The sequence below is a fragment of the Barbus barbus genome (assembly GCF_936440315.1).
Source record: "Barbus barbus genome assembly, chromosome: 40".
Lineage (NCBI taxonomy): Eukaryota > Metazoa > Chordata > Actinopteri > Cypriniformes > Cyprinidae > Barbus > Barbus barbus.
Window position 1 is genome coordinate 24,743,469 of NC_136718.1, and position 24,993 is coordinate 24,768,461.

Below are 24,993 nucleotides of genomic sequence, written 5' to 3' on the forward strand. Positions count from 1 at the left end.
TAAAGACCATTACATTACATTTTTTGCACTGCAACAGTATTTTCATGAAAATCAAACATTTGACATTTTTTTTTATTTACATTAGCATAATGTGGAAAAATGCATTTCTGTAAAACAAATCTGTTTAATTATTACATGTATTAGTTTGGTTAAGTGTTTATTATTTTTTGTTTAGATCAGCACAAGTTTAAATTCACTACAACACAATGTTTACTGACAATTGAAAGTGTATATATACTGGGGTTTTTTTTCACTTTACAGTTACAAGAACATGTGGAAAACACATTTTTTCCACATTATAATAATGAGAATTTGCAAAAATGTGTTTTAATTGTCATGAATGTGTTTTAATTTTAAAATCACAATGCAAAATACCTTAATTTTCCTGTGCAAAACAACTTCTAACCGATTTTGTGATGAAACTGGCCATTTCTTAACAGTCTGAATGAATAATTCGGTCAGTTGTGCAACAAGCCATCAGGTCCTCGCCTGAAGATCCTGCTGCTGTCGAGTGCTACACTTTAATAACTCAGTTTGTTTGGATGACAGTGAGGAAAAAAGGCACAAGGAGACCCGTCGAAGGGTTTGTGAACATAAAAACACACATTCACAGAGCTCTGGTGAATCATTCCGATCGTTTTGGGACTCTTCTTCTGGAGTCGTTCAGAACGGCACTCGCTGGATTAATCACATGTAGAAACGTCAGCGTCACGTCTCTGACACGCTTGCATAAAGCCTCCTCGTCTCACGGGGATACAGAAATTAATACCAAGTGACAGGTGAGCGCAGAAACCCTCATTTTCCCATAATTCACCTGTGTCAGATCATCGGTCTGTCCTCTCAGTAAAACTAGTGTGCATGAGATCCTCTTTGTGTGTGTGTGTGTGTGTGTGTGTGTGTGTGTGAGTGAGTGTGTATGTCACTCCTGTCCGAATCCTTCAGTCTCCTCAATAGCAAACATCAGCTTCTCCTTCAGCTGCTCGTAACTGCGGTACGGTGGCAGATCCAGACGATTAAAACTGGAGTACAAAGAAAAACAAGTTTCTATAGGTTTAATATCCACAGTGTACTCGAGGAATACTGTATATGTACTGTTGCTGCATTACAGATGAATATTATTGATTTTAAGATGATTATTATATGCAGTATACAACAATGAATACAAAATATTGCAGTATATGAAGCTCTAAGAGTGTCACATAAAAACAATGAATTATTTATCATGAATTTCAAAATAAATATTTAAATAAATGTATTAAAAATATTAGATATTTAACAATTATTTATTCATTTAGATTATTTAATTATTAAATCAAGTAATAAGTTTGAATGCATAGTGCAAATCTGGACAAATGTACAGTATATGAAGTGTCACTTGAACAGTGAAGGAATCAGTTATCAATGTATTAACTTCAAATTAAAAATATAAATAAATTTGTGTCCAAGTAATTCAATATATAATAATTACTTACTAATTTATTCATTTATATATGAAAATAACAAATAATTAGACAATTTCTTTTAAAAACTTTTTAAGAAAATGTAAAAAGTTAATATAAACAATAATAAAATACGATAACAATCATAAATAATATTATTTATATAAATATTTTCATATTTGAAATAGTATTATTGCATTATTAATATACACTATATAGATATATTTTAACAATAACCACCACAAAAACAACAATTTTATCAAGATCACATAAATGAGTTTCATATAATACAAACATACTTGTGTATACTAATATATACTGTTTTATATATATATATATATATATATATATATATATATATATATATAAAACATATGCATGTAATATATACACGCACACCCACATACACTATACTATTTATTAATTTTTTTATTAAAAATGTGTTTGCCTTTTGATTAATTTATTTGCTAAATCATTAAAAAAAAGTATTTAGACAGTTGAAAAGGTGAAACTACTATTTTAAAACATGCCTTCTCTGGCACAAGTCCATTGTACACATCTTAAACTTAAATTCTGAGATCAAGATAATGTCTGTATGAAGTGAGATTATGTACCATGTGTGGCTGCGTGGAAGCCAGTTCTCCTTCCCAACCTTCTCGATGCAGAACTTCTGCGGTCCGTTACTCCCTGAACCAAAACACACGACAAACGTCACACACTGCCAACAAGATCCAGGACTCAAACAAAAAAATATTAAACCAATAATATAAAATTCTGGTTGCTCTCTACATTATGTCCCAGTCATTATTCCACTTAGTCAATTTTGTGATTTTGAACTACTTTGCTTCCATAATATTCTTCTTTGAAAGACTGCATCTAAAATACACATTTAAGTGTTTATTTTATAACACTTTATCTGTTTGCGTCTGTAGTCGCGCTGCAACTTCAGAAAACACATGCAAATAGAAAAAGCACCAGCAAATCAAGAAAACATCTTCATAAGTTTGACAGCAGGTGGTGCAAATGCTCACAACACAAACAAATAATTTTATTTGCAGCGCGTTTCTTTTTTTGGTTGTGTTGTGAGCATCTGCAGCACGTGTGTTGTCAAATTGATGAAGTTGTTTTCTTAATTTGCAGGTGTTTTTTTCTATTTGTAGCGGGTTGAGTTCTCTTGCCTACCGTAGTAGATTTCAATTACAATCTATATCTTTAAAAGTTTTATCTCCACGTTAGCAGCACTTACAAACACCAAACTTAGCAGTTTTATTCCTATCTATATTCTGAAGGTTTTTACTGAGGGGTTTGTTCATATATCATTCACACTGATTTATATAACATATTTAAAAAAAAAAAAACATGGTAATTTTTTTCTATATTATTTTTTATTGTTGCTTGCATACTTTCTGCCAAATTTCATTTTGTGAAAACTGAAACTTTTTACAGACTAGTAAAAAGAAGACATCTAAAGTACACTTTTAAACGTTTAGTTTAAACACTTTGGCCTGGTTTCACAGCCAGGGCTTAGACTAAGCCAGGATTAGGCCATAGTTCAATTAGTACATTTAAGTAATTTATATAAACATTCTTAGAAAAAAATCATTACTGGTGTGCATCTTGAGACAAAACAAAGGCACAGATATATTTTAAGATCAGTCAGTGCAAGTTTATTTCAGTTGAAACAGCTCAGACTTACATTTTAGTCTAGGACTAAGCTTAAGCCTTGTCTGTGAAACTGGAGGTAAATCTGTTTGTGTCTGTAGATCTCAATTACGATTCATATCTTTAAAGAGTTTTTTCTCCACTTCCGTAGCACTTACAAACACCAAACTTAGCAGTTTTATTCCTCTCTATATTCTGAAGGTTTTTATTGTGGGGTTTGTTCATATTTCATTCACACTGATTTATATAATATTTTATTTCTAAAACATGATGAAAATGTATTTTTTTTCTGGCTGTTGACATCATTTTCTGATTTATGGAGAGATAAAAAGAGATATACAAAATTCCTTTGGTAAAAACCTTTGATTCTAATATGTCAGCAAAACGAAAATAATTTTGAACCTGGCTTTATCCAATGGCCAGATTCATTTTCTGGAAATGTCTAATTATATAACGCCTTATTTACAAATTTAAACAACATTTGTTTTTTTAGAAAACATGTAATGCAAAGTAATTGTCTGAATGTACTGTGATTAATCAACTGGGAAAGTATGATGATGTGTATTAGTTCAAATGTTTCCTCTACTCACTTGTTGGATCTAGTCTTAATGCTATAATACATCACATAATAGTAGTGAATGCATAGTGAATGCTGCTTCATTTTGTTATGTAAATAAAACTGATCTGAATCCAAAATAAATTCCACGTGACCGTCACAGTAACTCACCCATCAGGTCTGCAAAGCCTCCGACAGGCAGACGGCAGGTGCCGGTGACGAACTGCAACAGTCTCATGCGCTTCTCATTGTCCATCTCTTTAATAAACTACAGAGAAAAGAGAGTGTGTCTTGGTGCATTCATTTAAAATGATTTACTAAGCAGATTATTGCATCATTACCTGCCAGAACCACAGGATCTGTTTACTGGTGGAGGTGTAATGTCTGTAAATGGTGTTTCTCTGCCAGTCAGTCAGATCTATTTCTTGCATTCCACACAACATCACCTATGGCACACAAACTCACAGTTAATTACAGAATAGATGCCCGGTCCTGCAGATTTGCTTTATTTAACATCAAGAAGATCAGGCCCTTTCTTTTGGAACATGCTTCACAACTCCTTGTTCAAGCTCTTGTTCTGTCCAGACTGGACTATTGCAATGCTCTCTTGGCAGGTCTTCCAGCCAATTCCATCAAACCTCTACAATTAATCCAAAATGCCGCTGCAAGATTAATCTTTAACAAGCTAAAAAGAATGCATGTCATACCTCTATTCATCAATTTGCACTGGCTACCAATAGCTGCTCACATTAAATTCAAAGCATTAATGTTTGCCTACAGAACCACCACTGACTCTGCACCCCTTTACCTAAATTCAGTACTTCAGTGCTTCTAGAAGCTTGCGTTCTGCAAGTGAACGTCGTTTTATTGTTCATCCCAAAGAGGCACAAAATCACTTTCACAGACTTTTTCATTAAATGTTCCCTCCTGGTGGAATGACCTGCCCAACTCAATCCCAGCATCTTCAAGAATCGGCTAAAAAAACATTTTTCCATCTTTATTTAACCCTCTAACCCTAGCACTCTCTAATCTAATTCTATTCTTAAAAAAAAAAAAAAAATTAACACACACCACCTTTTTGTATTCTATCTATTTGTTTCCTTTTTATTAAAGCATAAAAGGCCTCTAACACTAGCTTTCTCTCTTTTTCTGTTCTATTGGTTTTCTTTTTATTAATAATAAAAAAAATTAAAACTTGCTACCTGTACTGTGTAAAGCTAACTGATACTTGTTACAGCACTTGCATATCATTGATCTTTTGTTGATTTTGATTGCTTCTATTGTCCTCATTTGTAAGTCGCTTTGGATAAAAGCATCTGCTAAATGTAAATGTAATGTAATGAAACAGTATTTAAATGAGATGTTTGATTTGATTCTGCAAGCTTTGGAATGTACAGTGCATTTTCACATATATCCAATATATAAGAATGTCACTGCTCTTTGTTATGTTATGCAATGACATTCAGCTCCGCTGAAGTGTGACTCGAGTGCACATATATTTTCAAGGCAGCACTGTGCGTGGGATTTAAGAGATTTTAAATCAGCATCTCTCACCTCCAGCTCTTTGGCATCGAAATACTGCAGGTACTGCTGCGGAAGAACCTCATTAAATCCTTCAAAGAAGGCTTGAGTCTGTTCCTCGACACCACGAGACAGACGCCACTCCGCCACCAGCCTGAACACACACACAACAGACATTTACAACCAACACACACTCAACAACACCCGAGGAGGCATAAGCTCCATTCCGATCTCTAGAGAGCTGCCTTGCTGTCTTTACAGGAAGCTACCTTCTAGAGAGCATCAATACAGCAACTAACATTTCAGCGTTTATTTATAAGTATTTTGTTAACCTTTTTACATCCATTTAGAATATAATCTTTTTTCAACATTTTTGCAACAATGAAACAACATATATAATGCAAGTTGTTTCAGCACTGAAAAAATGCAACATTTTAAATAAAATTCAAATATATATTTATATGAATATTATAATAATTTATAAATATAATGTTGCAAAAAGCTGCTTGCAATAAATACATTACATGTAAGTTAATGCAACATTTTTTATGTATGTATGTGTGTGTGTGTGTGTGTGTATTAACTGTATCATTTAATATATAATATATAAAATATATCTATAAATAATTTATATTAATTTAAAATATTAATATCTTTAAATAAATTCATATATAATAATACATTATTTATAAAAATTGTTAGATAATTTTTAAATGTAATTAATATGTAATTGTAAATAAAAATGTAATTTAAATTTTTTAAATGTAATTTTTAAATAAACGCATTATATGTAAGTTAATGCAGCTTTTAATATATATTATGCAAAATGTCAAAATTAGGTTTCTTAGAGGCAGAATAAATTTGCTGTTTACTTTTTGGCATGGCCTTAAATTGTTGCCTAGATAGGCAGCTCACTAGAGTGATAGCACTGAAATGAGGGAAACACAGCAGACGGAGCTCCTTTATAATATCATCACTAACTGGACTTTGACAAGTAAAATGAATATAATCCTTTGTAACAACAACAGCATGACCAGTACTAAAGCATAGAGCACTTTATGTGTGTCAGCGTGGGGTCTGGCTTTATTTAGCATCCAGAGTGTTTCATTATAAGACCGAGACGGGAAGAGCGGCACCTGATGTACTCCTCTTTGTTCTCCTCTGTGACCTGGATGTTCCCGCCGTCCGGCTTCAGCTCGTGAGTCGACACCTCACCCAGGATCTCCTTATCCACCGAGAAAAACATCTCCAGCCCGCACTCCTCGATGTTATTATCCCTGACACAACACACACACACACACATTGTGTTAGAGAGGCATTCACGACTCAAATCAATCACGCTGAGCTGCATTTCAGACGTGAGGGTTTATAATCACACCACACACAAGAACGACTCAAGAATTCAGAATACTAACTTATAACACTGACAAAAAGTATCCATATACAAACATTTGAGATGATAATACACAAAATAAGAAAGGTAAACGTTTTAAAAAAATAACAATTTTTTACCTGCATTTAAAGCATATCAGAAACATTATTAATTGTTAGAATAATTTTAATTAACCATTTAATAATATTATACGATAATTTAATATAATAATAATAATATTATTTATTTCTTTGTTAATTGGGCAAAAATCACCCTTTCTATTAAAGACTAATTAAATTTAGCTTTTTTTATCACTGTAATAAATAATTAACAAAATAATAATTTGCTATTTATTTTTATTTGGAGGCCTAAACACATAATACTTAAGTAATCAATGCAACTTTACTCTGAAATTTAAAGTGGACGTTATATAAAGTGGACTTTATTTACATATTTAGTAGCAATAGTATTAATAAGTTAGAATTTATGTTTATTTTTAGAAGAAAAAATATTTTATACAGTAAATAGATAAATACACAAAAAATACATGCATGCATACATATTTATTCATTCATTCAATTCAATCGAATAAATAAATAAAAAAACAGAATTATATGATACATAAATCTATAAATATTGTTTTTTATTTAATATATATTAAACATTATATATATAATAAATATCATTGATAAATAAAAATGATGATTTTTTTTTATTATATATATATATATATATATATATATATATATATATATATATATATATATATATATATCTCGTTTCGTGTATGTTACATTATGACATGAATATTATTAAGTATTTTGTTGTTGTTTCTTTTTTATTTTTAAAAAAGTACTCAAAAAGTACCATGCTATTCTTTAAATTAGCTTATGGAATATATTACAGTCCCATGGAACCACATACACTTCTGTAAGACATTAATGCATTATACTTATTCGTAAAGTATATTCATGCGTTCAGTAAAGCTGGTAAACTGACTTGACCCAGATGAGCGAGTTATAAAACTCCGGGTCGATGGACTCCAGGTCTTTCAGAGCCAAGGGCTTGTTCAGGATGCGCTTGTAGAACGGCAGCGAGAAGCCCGTATCAATGAATTTCCCATGAAACAAGGCCTGCAGGAAGCACAAAGAATGAATGCTAAACAGGCATCATGGAGATTTTTTTCAGTATAATGCTCCTAAATGTCCAAATCCGGTTAAGACAGGAACAGCTGTTTTATATCACACCACATGAAATACAATCAGACACTGACCAAATATGACAAGGCAGCATTACCATGGCGATGAAGCGTCCAATGAACCGGAAGTATTTGAGGTGGTCGGGGTTGATGTAGGAGGCGGGGTTTATCTGGAGGCAGTAGTTGTCTTTGCCAGCGTATTCAAACAGGCAGTACATGGGGTTCAACACCTCGTGAGATAACAGGAAGAACCATTCCCTGCACAAAACACACAACACGCTTTATTTTACAGTATCACACTGGACACAAGCAATGCAGTGTGACGCACCAAACCTAAATCACTCTGAAACAACTAAAAACCACTGCATCAGAGAAGCCTCAGCAATAAGGGAAAACTGCTTTCTTTAATTTGGGTTTACTCTTTATAGGAGCTGACTTGAACCTCTTTCAGTAACCATAAAGTGAACTTCAGTGTAGTTTTAGTATCACCGAGACACTAATATAGTTTTTATTCTATTGTGATTTTATTGTGATTATTATTAAATAATATATTAAACAAAATAAGAAATCTATATTGTAACTGTAGCAATGTAAACATAAAAAACAATTAAGTATTTAATAAACAACGTTATTTTATAACTGTAATATTACAATACTAATATGTTACAATACTCATTTAATAAATTTTTTTGGACAAAAACAAATGTGCTTTTATTTTGACAGATGGAAGTATGTGCTGATGGTTTCAGAGCACATTTATTTAATTAATTAATTTGCAGTCTGCACAATTTGACAATCGCACTAAGCCATATTTTGATATATCGCGCAGCCCTGCTCTAGAATGCTTTGATCTGGTCTTTATTCTCCAGAAAGAGTGAAATATGAAACTTGCCTGGCCACGCCTCCATAGTCAAGCCCCTCCTCCCCAGGGAAGATGATCCACAGCCTGCGGCGGAGATCCTGAGAGCTGAAACTCATGATCTGCAGGGAGACACCAGAACAATGTCATTTCACGTCTCACAGACAAACCGTGCAGATGTCTGACGTGTTTAAAGACATTTACAGGCTCCATGCTATGTCTCTGCTCTGGTTTTTAAATGCTGGAGCTACTAGCAAAAAAACACAACAGTATTACAGCGATCATGGGTTATTTTAAAGTTAGACTGCATTACCTGCTGGAACGAGTCTTCAAACAGAGTTTTGCGGGTGACGGTGATCTTTATGTGCTGTGGCATTGCTAATTGCTGTAATGAAAAATGAAAAACAATCCATTTCATTTTTAAAAAGATGATTTAAATATGACTGAAGTAGATATAATACCCATTTTAGATCCTTTTTGAAAACTTTACCCTCAGGTCGTCTAAGATGTACATGAGTGAGTCAGATTTGGAGAAATGTAGCATTACATCACTTGCTCATCAATGGATCCTCTGCAGTGAATGGGTGCCGTCAGAATGAGAGTCCAAACAGCGGTGATGCGGGTGCCTCCATTCTGACGGCACCCATTCACTGCAGAGGATCCAATGGTGAGCAAGTGATCGCTACATTTCTCAACATATGATGAGGAAACAAACTACATCTTGGATGACCTGAAGGTGAATACATTTTTCAACAAATTTTCTTTTTTGGGTGAACTATACCTTTAATATTGTTCTGACCAACTCCTGATCTTTGCTCATTTCTCCATGCATAAAAACACAACTGGACCATAAATGCAGAACTGAAGGAAATCCTCACCTGACACCAGAATTTTAAGTACTGAACTTTGGCTTTGAAGTCTCGTACGTATGTGATTTGAGGGCCATTCTCACTGAAGGGAAAGGAAGAGTGAAATTGTTTATTACACAAACACAATATACAGTAAAACTGCTTCATATTTTGTTTATTTTGTGACTAAATCTAAAGCACCACAGCAAAATATCTTAAAGGGATAGTTCACCCAAAAATGAAAATTCTGTCATTAATTACTCACCCTCATGTTGTTCCAAACCCGACAGACAAATTAAGATATTTTTGATGAAATCCGAGAGCTCTCTGACACGATCAAGGTCCAGAAACGTAGCAAGAACATCTGTAAAATCCGTTCTTTTACACAAAAATATTTCTCGTAGCTTCGTAAAATTATGGTTGAACTACTGATGTCACATGGATTATTTGACCGATGTCCTTGCTATGTTTCTGGACCTTGATCGTGTAAGGACACTTTCCGTCTATGGAGGGTCAGAGAGCTCTCGGATTTCATCAAAAATATCTTAATTTGTGTTCCGAAGATGAACAAAGGTCTTACAGGTTTGGAACGACACGAGGGTGAGTAATTAATGACAGAAGTTTTGTGTGAACTATCCCTTGAATAATTTAAAGTTAAATATGAAAATCATTAAAATTGCTGTGCATGCTAATCCTTCCTGGTTGCTTCTTAAATGCCCACAGAACAGCTGAAACTCCTAATACAAGTCTCATCTAGATGCCAAGAGCGTTTATTCTGACACTAGAGACGGGTAACACTGAGTGCAGATGTTTGTTTGTTGGGAATATTTTGACATCAGCAGCACGTCTCGCATTCCTCTGACGTAGAGGATCCCTTTGTGTCTTCAAAACACTTGATGTGGATTAATACACACATTCTGAGAGAGGTGTGTTTGCATTCTCTGAGCTGAGTCATCATGTAAGTTTCACTCCTGAGGCACATAAACCCGTTTTTCCTGTTATGCATGTAATGACTGATGAACACGCACGGTGTCGCCTGAAAGAGATCACTGTGCATCTGTAAGCTAAACCAAATGAAGCAAAACGAGAAAATCCTCGGACCAGTCTCAAGGTCATAAATTACATTTATAATATGATTTATACATAATGATTTCAAAAGCATTTGATCGGTAAAAAGAAAAGGAAGCCGCACTGATGCTGACATCAAAATGCGACCATAAACACTTCACCACTGCTGGCATAATAACATTTATCCAAACAACTAACTAGGGATGTGCAACAGCGATTGAGTACTCAAGTATTCGGCCGTGGCCGGCACCCTGAGCTCTGATTGTTTAGCTTGCCACAGCATGCAGTCCAAAATATAGACGTGAGAAGAGAGAGATGCATGGCTTCGAAGTCACGTAGTGATGTCTGGGTTAGCTACATACATATCTGCTTAATCTAATGTAGGATGCGTTGGGATATTAACATTTATTAACATGCTGAGTGCGCTGCATGCGTTTAGTTTCATGCTCAAATGCAATGCCCGATATTGACTGAGTTATTTGAGACGGTCGTATTGCTTATAGATGTTTCTTTTTTTTAAATACTGATGTTATAGTAATGCAGCAGTGCTTTTTTCATCATATTTGTTCAACAGTAGGCATACTTCAATTGTTTTCGTACTTCATAAGGCTTCGAAAACGCACAGGCAATTTCAGGAATCACTTGATAATGTCAATGAAAATATAGCACAAATCTGCCATAAACATAGCATTATAATGAGAACTTAATAGAATGTGAAACCTATAGTAAATTCCGTCCTTGGCCGTGTTTCAGCGCGCTGTTATGAAAGCGCTCACTCACTCTCTTTCTCTCGCTGTAGAGCATAACTGAAAGTTCACAGGCATTTGCATCCTTTTGTGCAGATACAAGTTGTAATGTTACGTCTATGTTATGCTTCTAAGTTATCTGATTAATATCATAGGAAGCATCATAGAACGGGTTTCAGTTTATTGGCATAAAGTCACTCTTCAGCTTCACCTCAGGCAGCTATTCCTTTTTAGATGCTTCTTTTTTAATAACATTGCTGCGTCATAATCATAATCTAACAGTGTTCTAATATGTGTTTGTGTTTTCATAAACAGGTTTTTATTTCAAAATTTTATTTTAAAAACATTTTCATAACAGTCTTCAGATATTTTCATTTCGAACATGAACACTGCATTACTGCTAACATCATAATGCAACTGTGAATGCTACAGTCCTACTAACATCATATTTCAACCGTGAACTGCTGCTGATATCATAATGCAGTGCTGAAACCTGGCAGAACTGCATGATCTAGGCACGTCTGGGGAAAGACTGTGTGCGGGGGTGTTTGCACTTACAGAGAGGATTTTCCAGTCCGTGGGTCGATGTAAGTGGTGGCTCTCCGGTTGTGATCTACGAAGTAAGGGATGCCATCGACAGTGAACCTCATCTCCCAACCTTCCGGCAGTGGCTTCTCATTTAGCAAACTGCACAACACAGAAACAGAGCTATGAGCACACTTTAATAGGCATCAGTTTATGAAGATGGAAATCCATAGACCAACAAGAAAAACTTCTCTGAAACTGGTCTTCCTTAATCATGGCTGAAATGTGATTAAGTGGAGTGCATTAAAAGGTCATTAGTGTAAAAGTGCTTTATTGTTTCTTTCTGTAGATTGGTATTTTAGATGAAAAAGACAGAGGAACTGACCCTTGTGTGCGTGGATCCTCCCACTGCGTCGTTCTGGTCGTGTGATGAACAAAGTAGACTCTGCCAGTACTGTCTGTTCTCTTCTCTGAGAGCGAGACAGAAGGAGACACCAAGAGGAAAGTCAGAAATAATGGAGCCAAGATGTGATTAAGCCTTTGCAAACTTTCACTCACTAGCTGGTTTACACGGTGCAAGCGCTTCTCATTTGTTAAATTGGGACATGTACCGGCTAATTTTAGTGCTGCTTCGCAGATGATAAGGTTACCAGAACAATAAAAAGTAGCTGCTTGTCCAGCATATTACTGATGAGGGTACAGTTTTCCTAGCAGTTTCTCCTGGCAATGAAGGGAAAGTTTGTGGCTCTCTCACCCCATCCATGTGGCAGAGGTCCCAGCGGGTCAAATTCCTTATTCTGTGTGACTGAAGCCTGATCCTGCAGCTCCCGGATGAAACAAAGGAGAACATTATGGCTAACTGTGTGTATTTGTTAAAATATGAAGATAAATGCATATGTTTAATTTCCTCACCCCAATGATGAATCTTTGGTTGAACTGCTGCATGGCTCCCTGCAGCTGACTGCGCTGGTGCTGCCACTGCTCGTAGTTTCGCACCGTCTCCATCGTGGGCTGCTGCCACGTGGTGGTTCTGCTAAAGTGGTCCACAAAATACACACGGCCCATCGGGTCCACACGCCGCTCCCAGCTACGAGAGAGAAAAATATTGATATTTTATTTATCAAAAATATTTATGCATTAACATTTTCATCAACATTTCAAACAATACTGAATAGTATTTATAACATCTCCTAAGAAATGTGTCGCTAAAACAACAACAAAAAGGTAGAATCTGACAGAATATTTTCAACTGCTAGATATAAAGAAAGAATTGCGAGACAAACTCGCAATTGCAAGAAAAAAAAAATAGAATTGTGAGGGAAAAGTCAAAATTGCGAGAGAAAAAAAAAAAAATCTCAATTGTGAGATCTAAGATCTAAATATCTGAGAAGTCCAAATTGTGAGAAACTTGCAATCGCAAAAAAAAATTCAGAATTGCGAGAAAAAGGACAGAATTGCAAGATTTAAACTTTCAATTGCAAGAAAAAAATTCAGAATTGCGCAATATAAATGTGCAATTGCGAGAAAAACGTTAAAATTCTGAGAAGTCCAAATTGTGAGATATAAACTTGCAATTGCAAAAAAATAAAAAAATATAATCTCAGAAAATCTGAAGTTTGAGAGAGAAACCTTTTTTTTTAAAGTCAGAATTGTGGGGGGAAAAAAGTACAAATTGTGAGGGAAAAATTCAGCATTGCAAGATCTAAGCTCACATTTCTGTGAAATAAACGAATTGTGAGATATAAACTTGCATATGCAAGACTAAAAAAATAAGAATTGCGAAATAAGCTTCCATAGAAACTAGTTTAATTGCAGGCCGATTAGTAGAAATGTTATTCAGGCATCCCACCAACTAGTCGGTCTTAAAAATATATAGTATTTCAGTACTAGTACACATCCCTAGTCACGGTGCAGAACAGGTGGTCCTAAAACAAATAATCTGCATTTTCTTAAAATATCATTTCTTTTGTGGTGAAATATGACCTGGAAGTATTCTGGGTTTTGTGAGATTCACTAAGGCCATTAGGCAGTTGTTTTCTATACCATACAGTATATTTCAGAACAATTCAAGTAGGTGAAATAAATGAGATCTTGTGTTAAAACATTAAAAACTTCATTAACAGTCCAGTTCCTGAACTATTAAGCTGAAATATCCAAACTCCACCATACTGCACTGCACTGACTCAGTGTTACAGTTTAAATATATTACAAGTATGCATAGTACATTCTTCTAAGGGTGTAACCAGTAATTCAGTGACAGGGGAGGGTTTCTTACCCCGTCGGCAGAGGCTCCGGTCTCTCCCACGATGTCCTCTTTTCCACATGGTCAACATAATACGCACGGCCGTTCTGATCGACACGCTGCTCCCAACTACACACACACTACAGTTAGTGAGCGAACCATATGGGCACTCATATATAATTCAGTTCAATTATTTTAAAATTTTCAAAAACAAAGCATGCATTTTCTGTTGACAGGCAATTTGTAAATTGGGGAAGGGACGTAAAGAGGAACCGGAGCCTCTGTTTACTGACGTACCCAGATGGGAGCGGTGCAGGGTTGACTATGCTGGGAATCCTGCTGGGGGCGGGGACTACGCTGAGGGACGTCCTACCAGGCTGCTCCACTGTGGGGGCGGGGCTAGAGTCTGGGGCTCCGCCTCCAGTGGGATTCCGAACTGGAGTGTCTGAACGGGACGAATCGCTGCCATCAGGAAGTGAGCCTGTAGAGGAAACTGCAAAGAGGGGGGAAAAATTCACCACCATTTCCTCATTGCAACAATATTTTTCAACAACCAATATGCAGAGCAAATACATGCATATTTTTTGCAGACAGAGTGGCATTAAACTAATCAATAGTGACAGTAAAGACATTTATAATTTCACAAAAGATTTACATTAAAAAAATAACTTTTTATTTATCAAAGGATTCCAAAAAATAAAACACATCACATTTTCCAAAAAAATATTGTTTTCAACATTGATAATAATCAGAAATGCTTCTTGAGCACCAAAATCAGCATATTAGAATGCTGAAAATTCAGCCTTGATCACAGAAATAAATTATATTTTAACAGATATTAACAGCTATTTTAAATTGCAAAAATATTTCACGATTTTACTGCTTTTACTATATTTTTGTATCAAATAAATGCAGTCCCGGTGATACTTCTTTCAGAAGCATTAGTGGGTATACATGACGTACAGTAATAAGCAATCAGAAAATTAAATGTACATTTATTTTACATAATATTTAATAATATGTACCAATAATTATTTATTTAAAAGAATGGAAATTACATACTTGTCTTAATAGGCTATAAAAGATTTGTTATCAGCTGATGCTGGCCAAAATCTACTAATAAATAAGCCTGGATAATATTTTGACTTTCTCTATGACTTGATCCAACATGTTTCAATATGAAAGAGTAGAGCATTAAACAACTAAATGCTATAACCGAATGTGTCTCACCTGGGGAGGACGTGGGTCTGCGAGGGGTCGGCGGCGGAGGTCGCGAGGGTCGCGGGGGTCGTGACCCTCTGGATGACGCTGAAGGAGAGTCCATGCCGTTCACACGGCCGTTAGGAGCCGACGGCAGCTCCTGACCATCTATAACCGATGGAGACGGATCTCTGCTTCTCCAGAGAAAGAGACAGGACATCAGCCATACATGCAAAATGATTAGAGGCATGGGATATTCCTCAACCAATCACAGCTTCCCTTCATTTTTGGTAAACTGTATATAAAGAAACATTCATTTACACTTTCACTTTGATTGTTATTTAATAACTAATATGAAGATACCTTCTGCTCGAGTCGTCATTAAGCTCAGATTCCCCATTTAAAGTATCTGGAAAACAATATCATTAGTTATTTGTGCTATTTTTAGTGTAAAATATTATTGTTATTGTTACTGAAATGACTGGAGCGACTGACTCTGGATGTTGGCCTCAGCCGACTGGAACATTTCAGGATCCACCTGCAGACCGTCTAAACACACGGACAGATCGCCGATGTTATCAGACTGATCTCTGTCTGTGCACAGCTGCAGCGTCTGCACCACCTCACAGACTGAAAGAAACACAACCAGAGAGAGACGCTGATGAAGAGAGGAGTGTGAAAAGCCCCAAACAAAAACAATCAGTGTTCAAATGGCACTCAACTTCATTACAACTGCTGAAAACAGAGAGTAAATGCAGAAAAAGCAATGATTTTTTTTTTTAATTATTCAGTTTTTTAAATAATTTATATTTTTAATTTCTTTAATATAATAATTTATATTTACTAATATATCGATTTATATTCTACAATTATATACATTTATATTAAAAATATTAAATTCATATTTTTACATTTAGATTAAACTATTTAATTATTAATTTTTTTAATAATATATAACATCAATTATATATAACAGAATCATTTAAAAATTATATTAATGTATATTGTATAGTATAAATTTTAGTATAAGTATAAATCTTATATATTCTTTTTATAAATATTTTTTAAAGTTTATTTTTATACTTTTTATTTTTTTATTCACATATTGTACCTATATTATAAAATTATATGTAATATAATATTTATATTATACAATACAAATGATCATTTATAATATAATACCAATACTTTTTAAAGTTTATATTTAAAACCTTGTGTCTAACATTATAACTCCTGTTGCAGCTGGTAAACATGATCACTTTGGCATGTTACGTGAAAACAGTAAATGCAGAAAATTCAATAAAACACTGCTTATATATATTTTTTAAATTACATTTATATTTTTACATTTAAATTCAACCGAATGATTTATTAAAAAATTATTTGTATTTTTACTTATTTAATTAAAATGTCTACATATATTCTTATATTTATATTCCTTAAATTTGATAATTTAATCACTTATATTATGCAATTATATAAATTATAAACATTTTATTGTAACATTTTAAAGTTCATATTTAAAACATAAACATGTACACATTTAAAGTGCACAATCACTTTCTAATCTAGTCAGCCCAATATTATAATTCCTGTCAGAGCTTGGATGATATATCAAAGCAGCATTTAGACAACTAAAATGACTTTACAGCTCAAAAAAAAAAAGGAAAGTATTCATGTAGATGCCATAATTTTTGCTTGAATAAATGTGACCCTGGACCACAAAACCAGTCTTAACTGTCAATTTTTTGAATTTACACATTATCATTAGCTTTCCATTGATGTATGGTTTGTTATGATCAGACAATATTTGGCTGAGATACAACTATTTGAAAATCTAGAATCTGAGGATGCAAAAAAAAATCAATATATTGAGAAAATCACCTGTAAAGTTGTCCAAATGAAGTTCTTATCAATGCATATTACTAATAAAAAAATGAAGTTTTGATCTATTTACGGTAAGAAATTTACAAAATATCTTCATGGAACATGATCTTTACTAAATATGATTTTTGGCATTAAAGAAAAATGTATAATTTTGACCCATACAATATATTTTTGGCTATCGCTACAAATATATCCCAGCGACTTAAAACTGCTTTTGTGCTGCAGAGACAAAAATAAAATAGAGGGACTCCAGTGATCAACACTGCTAATAGAGCCAGGCTTGTGCTGCGCTCTTTAATGTGGTTCCTGTGGTTAAAGTGGCAGAGCATAAACACTCACTCTTCATGTCATGTGATTTGAGCGTCTCGCTGACATTGAGGGTGGCCACACCTAGCAGAACGTCCGACTTCAGAGTCTGGTGACTCCAAACACGGAAGATCAGCTTGCTGAACGGAGTCACAATCCTGATGGACAAACACACGCAGAGACTCAGCCACTTGACTTGGCAAACACCGCAAATAATAGAGTCCACAGAGGTCATTAACAATCACTTCACGTCAGGAAGATAAAAGCAGTCTAATAGAGAATTGAGCCGCATAACAATGTGCTTCTGAAGTTCATTCAGGAACTGGTAGAGCCTGTGGGAAATCAAAAACACAGGGATGAGGTCACAGCAAACTCACACAGTGAGCGGCTGCTTCCATTTGGGCGAGTGTGTGTTGTTGCATTTCTCCGTCTTTTTGGACTGGCCGTCCACACACACCTCCACATACGGACTCGGGCCGAACCAGTTCTTCTTGTTGTCCTTGAGTTTGGCCGAGATCACTGCAAACCGAGAGAACAAACGGTCAAAACAACACGCCGCGTCCATGATGGGTTTTGCAAATGTTTGCAAACATGTTTCACTAAACATTACCGAAGAAAAGCAGGTGTTTGGAGGCAGAAGTACAGGTGAAAATACACTGCATTGAACAAATAACGTGCATAAAAATGCACTTTTTAAATCAGACACTTTTACCAAACACACATTGTTTAATAAAACATCCATACAAATAAACAAGGTTTTTTGCCCTTTAAAAAAAAGATTTTTCTAACAAACCCCATTGTTTTTATTTTTTTTATTTTTAGAATAATAAAAAAAATTAATTCCACATAAATTGCTAATATATAAAGGAACAAAAAAAAACATTCCTCTGATCTTTTAAATGTAAGAATACATGTCTGTACCAGTGTTATTATAGTTACTAAAACTATGAAAATATATTTGCTAATTGAAAAAAAAAATAATAATCTTAGACATGTTCCCTTGGCAACTGAAATAAGTTTAAGTGGAAGCAATTACTAGAAATAAATAAAAACTAAAACTGAAATTAACAATTAAATAAACCAATAATGAATAAAACGACAAAAACACATAACAAAATTACTAAAAATTAAACAAAAATTTTAAATTTTAATTAAAAGTTAATTCCGAATATTAAAAAAGCTATAATAGTATATAAATAAAATAAAAAACTGGTTTGTACTGTACCTACAGTATAAAGAAACATGAGATATTATGTTCACTAGAGCAAACTGTCATCATTTGTTAATGCAAACTGAAACAATTCAAATGAAATTAAATGTTTGTATTTGTATTCACTTTATGTTGTTCAGTAGTTTAGTGATTATGCCATTCAGCACAAGCAGAGAAAGAAACTTTTAATATATCAGAACTATTAGAAAGTTTACAGACATTATTATATAGAAAAAAAGTTCCCTTTTTTAAGATTAGTACATATTAATATAATTAGTATGTATTACTATTATTATATTAACAGTCATACACAAATAAAATGCACACTTCCTGATGAGAGTTTCTTTAGTTTGGAGATCGCTGCTGAATGAAAGCAAAAAACAAGCTGTGTGTTGTGCGTTCATATGTATATGCTATTCTTTTATATTTTTTTTGGCCTTTTGTTCTCTATTATTAGCGACAGAGAGAGGAAAACTGAACCCGTGCACCACAGCTCCTTTACTGCTCCGTGACGCCATCAGAATTGAAGTATTAGTGTTTATTAATGAGACAGAACATCAAAGTCCAGCGGATGAGGAAGAATGTCACATCAGATAAACGACAGGTGGAAACATATGCAAACGTACCCATGATCTGCAGCTGCGCTTTCATAGGGAAGCCATTAGCAGGTCCTGCTTTAGCAACACTGCAGGCCATGACATACGGCTACACTGAGACCTGCAAGCACAAAACACACCAAACAACACGTCACACACACATTTCTGGATTTTCAAGACATTATTTAACTGCATGGCAAACAAAGCAATGTCCAGTTCTGCTTGTTGAGACTCAAAATTAATCTATCAAAGATCTAATGGCATGAATCTCACAAAAAAATCAGCAAATCCTCAAAGTGCTCATTATGCTTAGACTTGTAGTTAGACTAAGCTGAAACTTGTATGGAACTTGTAAACTACTTTTTCTACAGCAGAACAAAATATAAACGTTTTCTGATGCAAAATCTAATGTATTCTAATATAGGCAATATGCATAAATAGTAACTTCAAATGCATCTTAACATCTCTTAATTTTCATGAAAATATACAACACCACCAGTCAAAAGATTGATGTCTGTACGATTTTGTAATGTCTCTTGTGCTCACTATTTATTTGATTAAAAATACAGTAAAATTAGTAATATTATGAAATAGTTTTACAATTTCAAATAACTGTTTTCTATGTGAATATATGTTCAAATATAATTTATTCCTGTGATGCACAGCTGTATTTTCAGCATCATTTCTCCAGTCTTCAGTGTCACATAATCTTCAGAAATCATTATAATATACTGATTTACTGCATTTCTGATTATTATCAATGTTGAAAACAGTTGTGCTGCTTCATATTTTTGTGGATACCATAAATATACACTAAAACATGTTGTATTGTATGTATGCATCTATTTAGATGAACAGATTTTTTTTAAAATGTATTTCAAATAGAAATACATTTAAAATAAATGTTACATTATAAACATCTTTACTGTCACTTTTGATCAATTTAACACATCCTTGCCAATTTAAACATTATTTTAAAATTTAAAAAGTATTTGTCAGCCTTGATTTTCAATATTTATATAATATTTAGATTTATTTTAATTAAGAGAAACCATCGTTTCTATTTTCAAAATATTGTATGCATAAAGTAAATAGGCTACACAGTTAAAAACTAGGTCAGATTGGATGACTATGACAAGACAATAAAAAAAAATGCAATTTTTCCAAGAAATACACGACTTATCCAGCATGACAGAGGAACTGAAACTCAAGGAAACACGAATCAAGCTCACCATATTCCAAAGCTGTAAACCGCAGTAAATGAGGAAACAATTAACTTTGATTTCAATATCTTTTGAGAAGAGAAAAATGAGATTGTGCTTTCATAGCCATGGAAGTGTTGGAAGCTTTCTCTGTTTCCTGCTGTAAGGAGATCCCAGATTACAGGCGCTGAGCTCGCTAACTTCTCCTCCAGTTACGTCACAATCAAACTGAGACGCTCCCAAGCGAGAGACAGAGAGATCAGAGTGATATCAGAATAAACTTTCACTGGAGCTGATCTCTGGGTTAATTATTCATCGCTGATCGAGTGTCGGGCCACAATAAGAGCCCTGAGGAAAGACCGGCGCAGACTCACAGATAAAGACAAAAACACCAGCTAAAGCTTTTTCAATGGCACTGATAAACTTCCAGGTTAGAGATTATGACAGACGTGTTCCTTCATAATCTAAATGTCACTCAGCCAGTGCGAGGAAAGCCAAAGACGAGTCACAAGTTTCTGCTTCTGCCTGATATATCCTCTGCGTCGTCTTCAACATCGACGCTTTCTGCTGTCAGTTTAATGTTCAGTCACTATGAGTTAATCATTGAAGAGTCAAACACCCTTTCAGAACGTCTATCTGTTTGTTTGAGATACGCAACATGACAACTTCTGACGCCACCAATCACGTGAGTTTGGGGGCGGGGCTATCTGTCAGATGGAGGGAGTGTTTGTGGCGATAAAAGGGACAAAAAAACCCCACAAAAGAACCGAGACATATCTGGAGACCAGTATATCAGAACCACCTAGCATCCACCCAGAACACCCTAGCAACACAAAGTAGCGTTTTATAATTCTATTAATATCTTATTTATCTTAAAAACTCAATGATACTCTTTACAAAAGAGTACTGTGGCTGTACTATGGTACAGTAATATCATGGTACTTTTATTTACCACATGAATATTTGTTTGTGACAGCATTTTATAACCAAATATATAATCTATAAACTAGTGCTGTCAGACGATTAATCGTATCCAAAAAAAAGTTTTTGTTTACATAATGTATGTGTGTATGGAGTATATTTATTATGTATATATATAAATACACACACATGCATGTATATATTTAAGAAAAATATGTTATGCTTATATTTTAAATATATTTATATATAATATAAATATATACATGTAAATATTTTCTAAATCTATGCTGTATGTGTGTGTATTTATATATATATATATATATATAATAAATGTGCACATTACACACACATATATTATGCAAACAAAACTTTTATTTTGGTTATGATTAATCACGATTAATCGTTTGACAGCACTAGTATAAAGCAAATATATAATCTATAAATCTATTTATCTACAAACTATTTTGGTAATCGATTAATCTGTTATTATTTATAAGATTAATCAGGTAAGCTTGCCAAATTTTATTTCTATATATACAGTTTCAGTCTTCTATTATATTTAATGTGCGTTTGTCCATAGAAATGTTATTCTGTAAAGTGATGTGATCTGATTAATCGATAATTGTTGTCGATTATTTTCATTATTCACTGTAATGTGGTACAGTGATGGTATGAAATGGTAATATCACAATACTTGTATTAACCACATGGCTGTATGGAATATTTGATTGTGACAGTATTATATAACCAAATCTACATTTGCAACTGACATTTATTTTGGTAATCGTTTAATATGTCAATTATTTACTCGATTAATCGGATAAACTTGCAAAATTTCATTTCAATACTTATAGTCTCTGTCTTCCACCTATAGGCTATCTAATGTGTGTTTTGTCCATAGAAATGTGTTATTCACTAAAGTGAGGTGATCTGATTAATCGATAATCATTGTCGAATTACTTTCATTACTCATGATTAGCTGTTGCTGCCCTAATCAAATCATTACTGCACAATTAAATCAATACTCGCGATGTTACCATTTTCAAAATAGATACCATGGCACTTTTATATACTGTTTTGTTAGTAACTACAAAAGTTACTTTTAAAAGTCATGCATTACAATATTGTGTTACTCCATGAACAGTAAATAACTGCATTACTATTTTTTACAGAAAGTAACGCATTATGTTATTTGCATTACTTTTTGTCACCTGGGCTGGACTTGCTTATTTGTTTTTTTAATTTAAAACAAAAAAAAAGTAATTTTTGCGGCAACCGCAAAGGCCCTTTCACACCAAAAGTGAAATTAGTCTCAGGCTCACTCCCAATTTCTCTCAAAACAGGGGCAGGTGTCAGTGAATAAATGGGAAAACAAAGTAATTTGTGTTACATAATTGAAAAAGTTATTTCATTGCAAATTTAAAAGTAATGTGTTACTTTACTAGTTACTTCAAAAAATGTAATCTGATTACTTAATTCACATTACTTGTAAAGCGTTACCTCTAAAACTGTTACCAAATCAATTTTTAACTGACGTCTCCTGTTAACATGCATTTTTATGTGATTGATTGATGAATCACATGGTAACAAAAAACCCCAGCAGATATAAACACTATATTAAACACATAACAGCCATAAAACTGACAAACATTGAACTCTACAATTTTTTTTTTTTTTTAACACAAAACAGTTGCAGAATGGGTCAACATAAAACAGATAAATAAAATTATCATAATAGTTTTCTTCAAAATAGCAGTTACTATAGTCATTGCTAGTACTGTAAACTATAATAAATCTGCAATGTCTCTCCTTTAAGCAGCTTTCAGGCCTTTACAAAATAATACTAGGTTATAGTGAAGTATAAGTGGAAAAAATGTTTGGTAACACCATGATATTCGCATGAAATTCCAAGGTAATTTAAATAAAATTACCTTGGATTACCTTGGATAAATAATTCCAAGGTAATTTAAATAATACCACAATATTACCATGATAATTAATTACCATGATACTTTTTTCTGCCTTAACTTATTTTATATGTACCATAGTAGTCCAATACATGGTATTCTTGGAACTGCCATGGCCATTTTAATACCATGCTATCAATATACCATTCTGTTTTCGATAATACTGGTGGCTAATAACAAGTAACACAACTCCAGTAACTATTTTTTGAGGAGCAGAAACCATTTTTACCGCGGTATTTTTGTTAATGTTGATGGAGATCAGTCGAGCAGCTTCAGGACAAACCTGTTTAGCTAGGAAATACTTAAATTATCAAATCAGCTGAAACCAAAACCAACAACAAACTCAAGCTAAACATGTGACATGACAGTATTAACATGCTACATGTGTTCACGAGACCCGATCATATTCAGTAAACAATAAACGCACCGATACATCTCCAGGCACATGTTATTGATTCCCTCTGACTCTCATTGTCAAAACAGAGCTATTTATATGAGATACAAATAGTTAAAGTGATTGGACGAGCTGTCAACACGACTCAGGGTCACTAACGCAATACACATATATAAGCGGAAGTAAACTACAGCGCACAGTATCAATCAGCTGACCGTCTCTTACCCGAATATATCGGCGGGTCAGATGCGAGACGAGAAGCCGAACCGATCCGTCTTCAGATAGTTTATTAGACAATCCGTACCGAGCGACTCCGGTTTAGATCCAGGAAAGAACTTCCGCCATCTTCACGGCAACACGTCATCAAAGACGCTGTTCGGAACTCGAGCCAAAAATCCGTTTAACAGGAGTCGCATTCTTTCGTTATTCCGCCAGAGGGCGCTTTATGGCCCAGAGAGCCTGTTCTCCATTGACCCCCATTCAAATCTCTACACGTATTTTTCTTATTACAGAAGATTGTGTGAGGAAAAAGTGTTCTCTTTCTAACATATTAATTTTAAAGTGAAATGTGACAACATGCCCCGTAGGTGGGGTACATTGTAACATGACCATATGACACCCTAAAATGTTATCTGATCTTATGAAAATAAACTAAAATATAATAATTATTTATTTTAAATAAAATAATGGCGTTTTTTAATAATTAAAAGTAATCAGATTTTTGAGTTTGACAATGAACATATTGCAACCATACCTGGGACGGCCCATATGAAGTGAAGTGAAGTGACATACGGCCAAGAATGGTGACCCATACTCGGAATTCGAGCTCTGCATTTAACCCATCCAAAGTGCACACACACACACACATATCTGTATGTGCTATTGCCCTACACCAACCCTACACCTAAACTTAGCCCTCACAGGAAACATGCTGCATTTTTAGATTTTCAAAAAACTTTATGCTGTATGATTTATAAGCTTGTTTCCTCATGGGGACCAAAAAATGTCCCCACAAGATTTACTGGTATTACTATCCTTGTGGGGACATTTGGTCCCCAGGACGTGATGAATACCAGGTACACACACACAGAGCAGTGGGCAGCAGTTGGGGGTTCAGTGTCTTGCTCAAGGGCACCTCAGTCGTGGTATTGAGGGTGGACACACACACACACACACACACACACACACACACACACACACACACACACACACACACACACACACACACACACACACACACACACACACACACACACACACACACACACACACAC

At 34.3% G+C, this 24,993-nt stretch overlaps 1 protein-coding gene across 3 annotated transcripts; it reads right to left on the reverse strand.

Annotated features, from left to right (window-relative positions):
- Positions 1 to 78: 78 nt before the first annotated feature.
- itchb (itchy E3 ubiquitin protein ligase b) lies at positions 79 to 24,084 on the reverse strand. Of its 3 annotated transcripts, none has more exons than XM_079401323.1 (24): positions 23,945 to 24,084; positions 19,266 to 19,356; positions 17,807 to 17,948; positions 17,463 to 17,587; positions 15,732 to 15,866; positions 15,600 to 15,645; positions 15,267 to 15,427; positions 14,334 to 14,529; positions 14,070 to 14,165; positions 12,707 to 12,881; positions 12,549 to 12,612; positions 12,180 to 12,264; positions 11,828 to 11,956; positions 9,486 to 9,558; positions 8,921 to 8,992; positions 8,641 to 8,729; positions 7,847 to 8,006; positions 7,550 to 7,683; positions 6,315 to 6,455; positions 5,212 to 5,332; positions 3,999 to 4,103; positions 3,829 to 3,925; positions 2,054 to 2,126; positions 79 to 1,019 (listed from the first exon to the last, which is right to left on the reverse strand). In XM_079401323.1, the coding sequence occupies exons 2-24, from the start codon at positions 19,333 to 19,335 to the stop codon at positions 920 to 922; spliced, it is 2,589 nt and encodes an 862-aa protein (XP_079257449.1). In that variant the 5' UTR covers positions 19,336 to 19,356; positions 23,945 to 24,084; the 3' UTR covers positions 79 to 919. The 3 variants fall into 3 exon arrangements, with proteins under 3 accessions (XP_079257449.1, XP_079257447.1, XP_079257448.1); XM_079401321.1 differs by having other exon boundaries at positions 15,267 to 15,430; XM_079401322.1 differs by lacking the exon at positions 23,945 to 24,084 and adding an exon at positions 20,468 to 21,050 and having other exon boundaries at positions 15,267 to 15,430.
- Positions 24,085 to 24,993: the final 909 nt, after the last annotated feature.

Bases quoted from the DNA above. Each gene is read 5' to 3' on its own strand.
- itchb (XM_079401321.1), bottom strand. From the start codon at position 19,335: ATGGCCTGCAGTGTTGCTAAAGCAGGACCTGCTAATGGCTTCCCTATG. The intron at 8,993-9,485 runs GTGAGGATTTCC...TTTTCATTACAG, and splicing joins ACTTAAAATTCTGGTGTCAG to CAATTAGCAATGCCACAGCA. The intron at 1,020-2,053 runs GTACATAATCTC...TTTGTACTCCAG, and splicing joins CTTCCACGCAGCCACACATG to TTTTAATCGTCTGGATCTGC.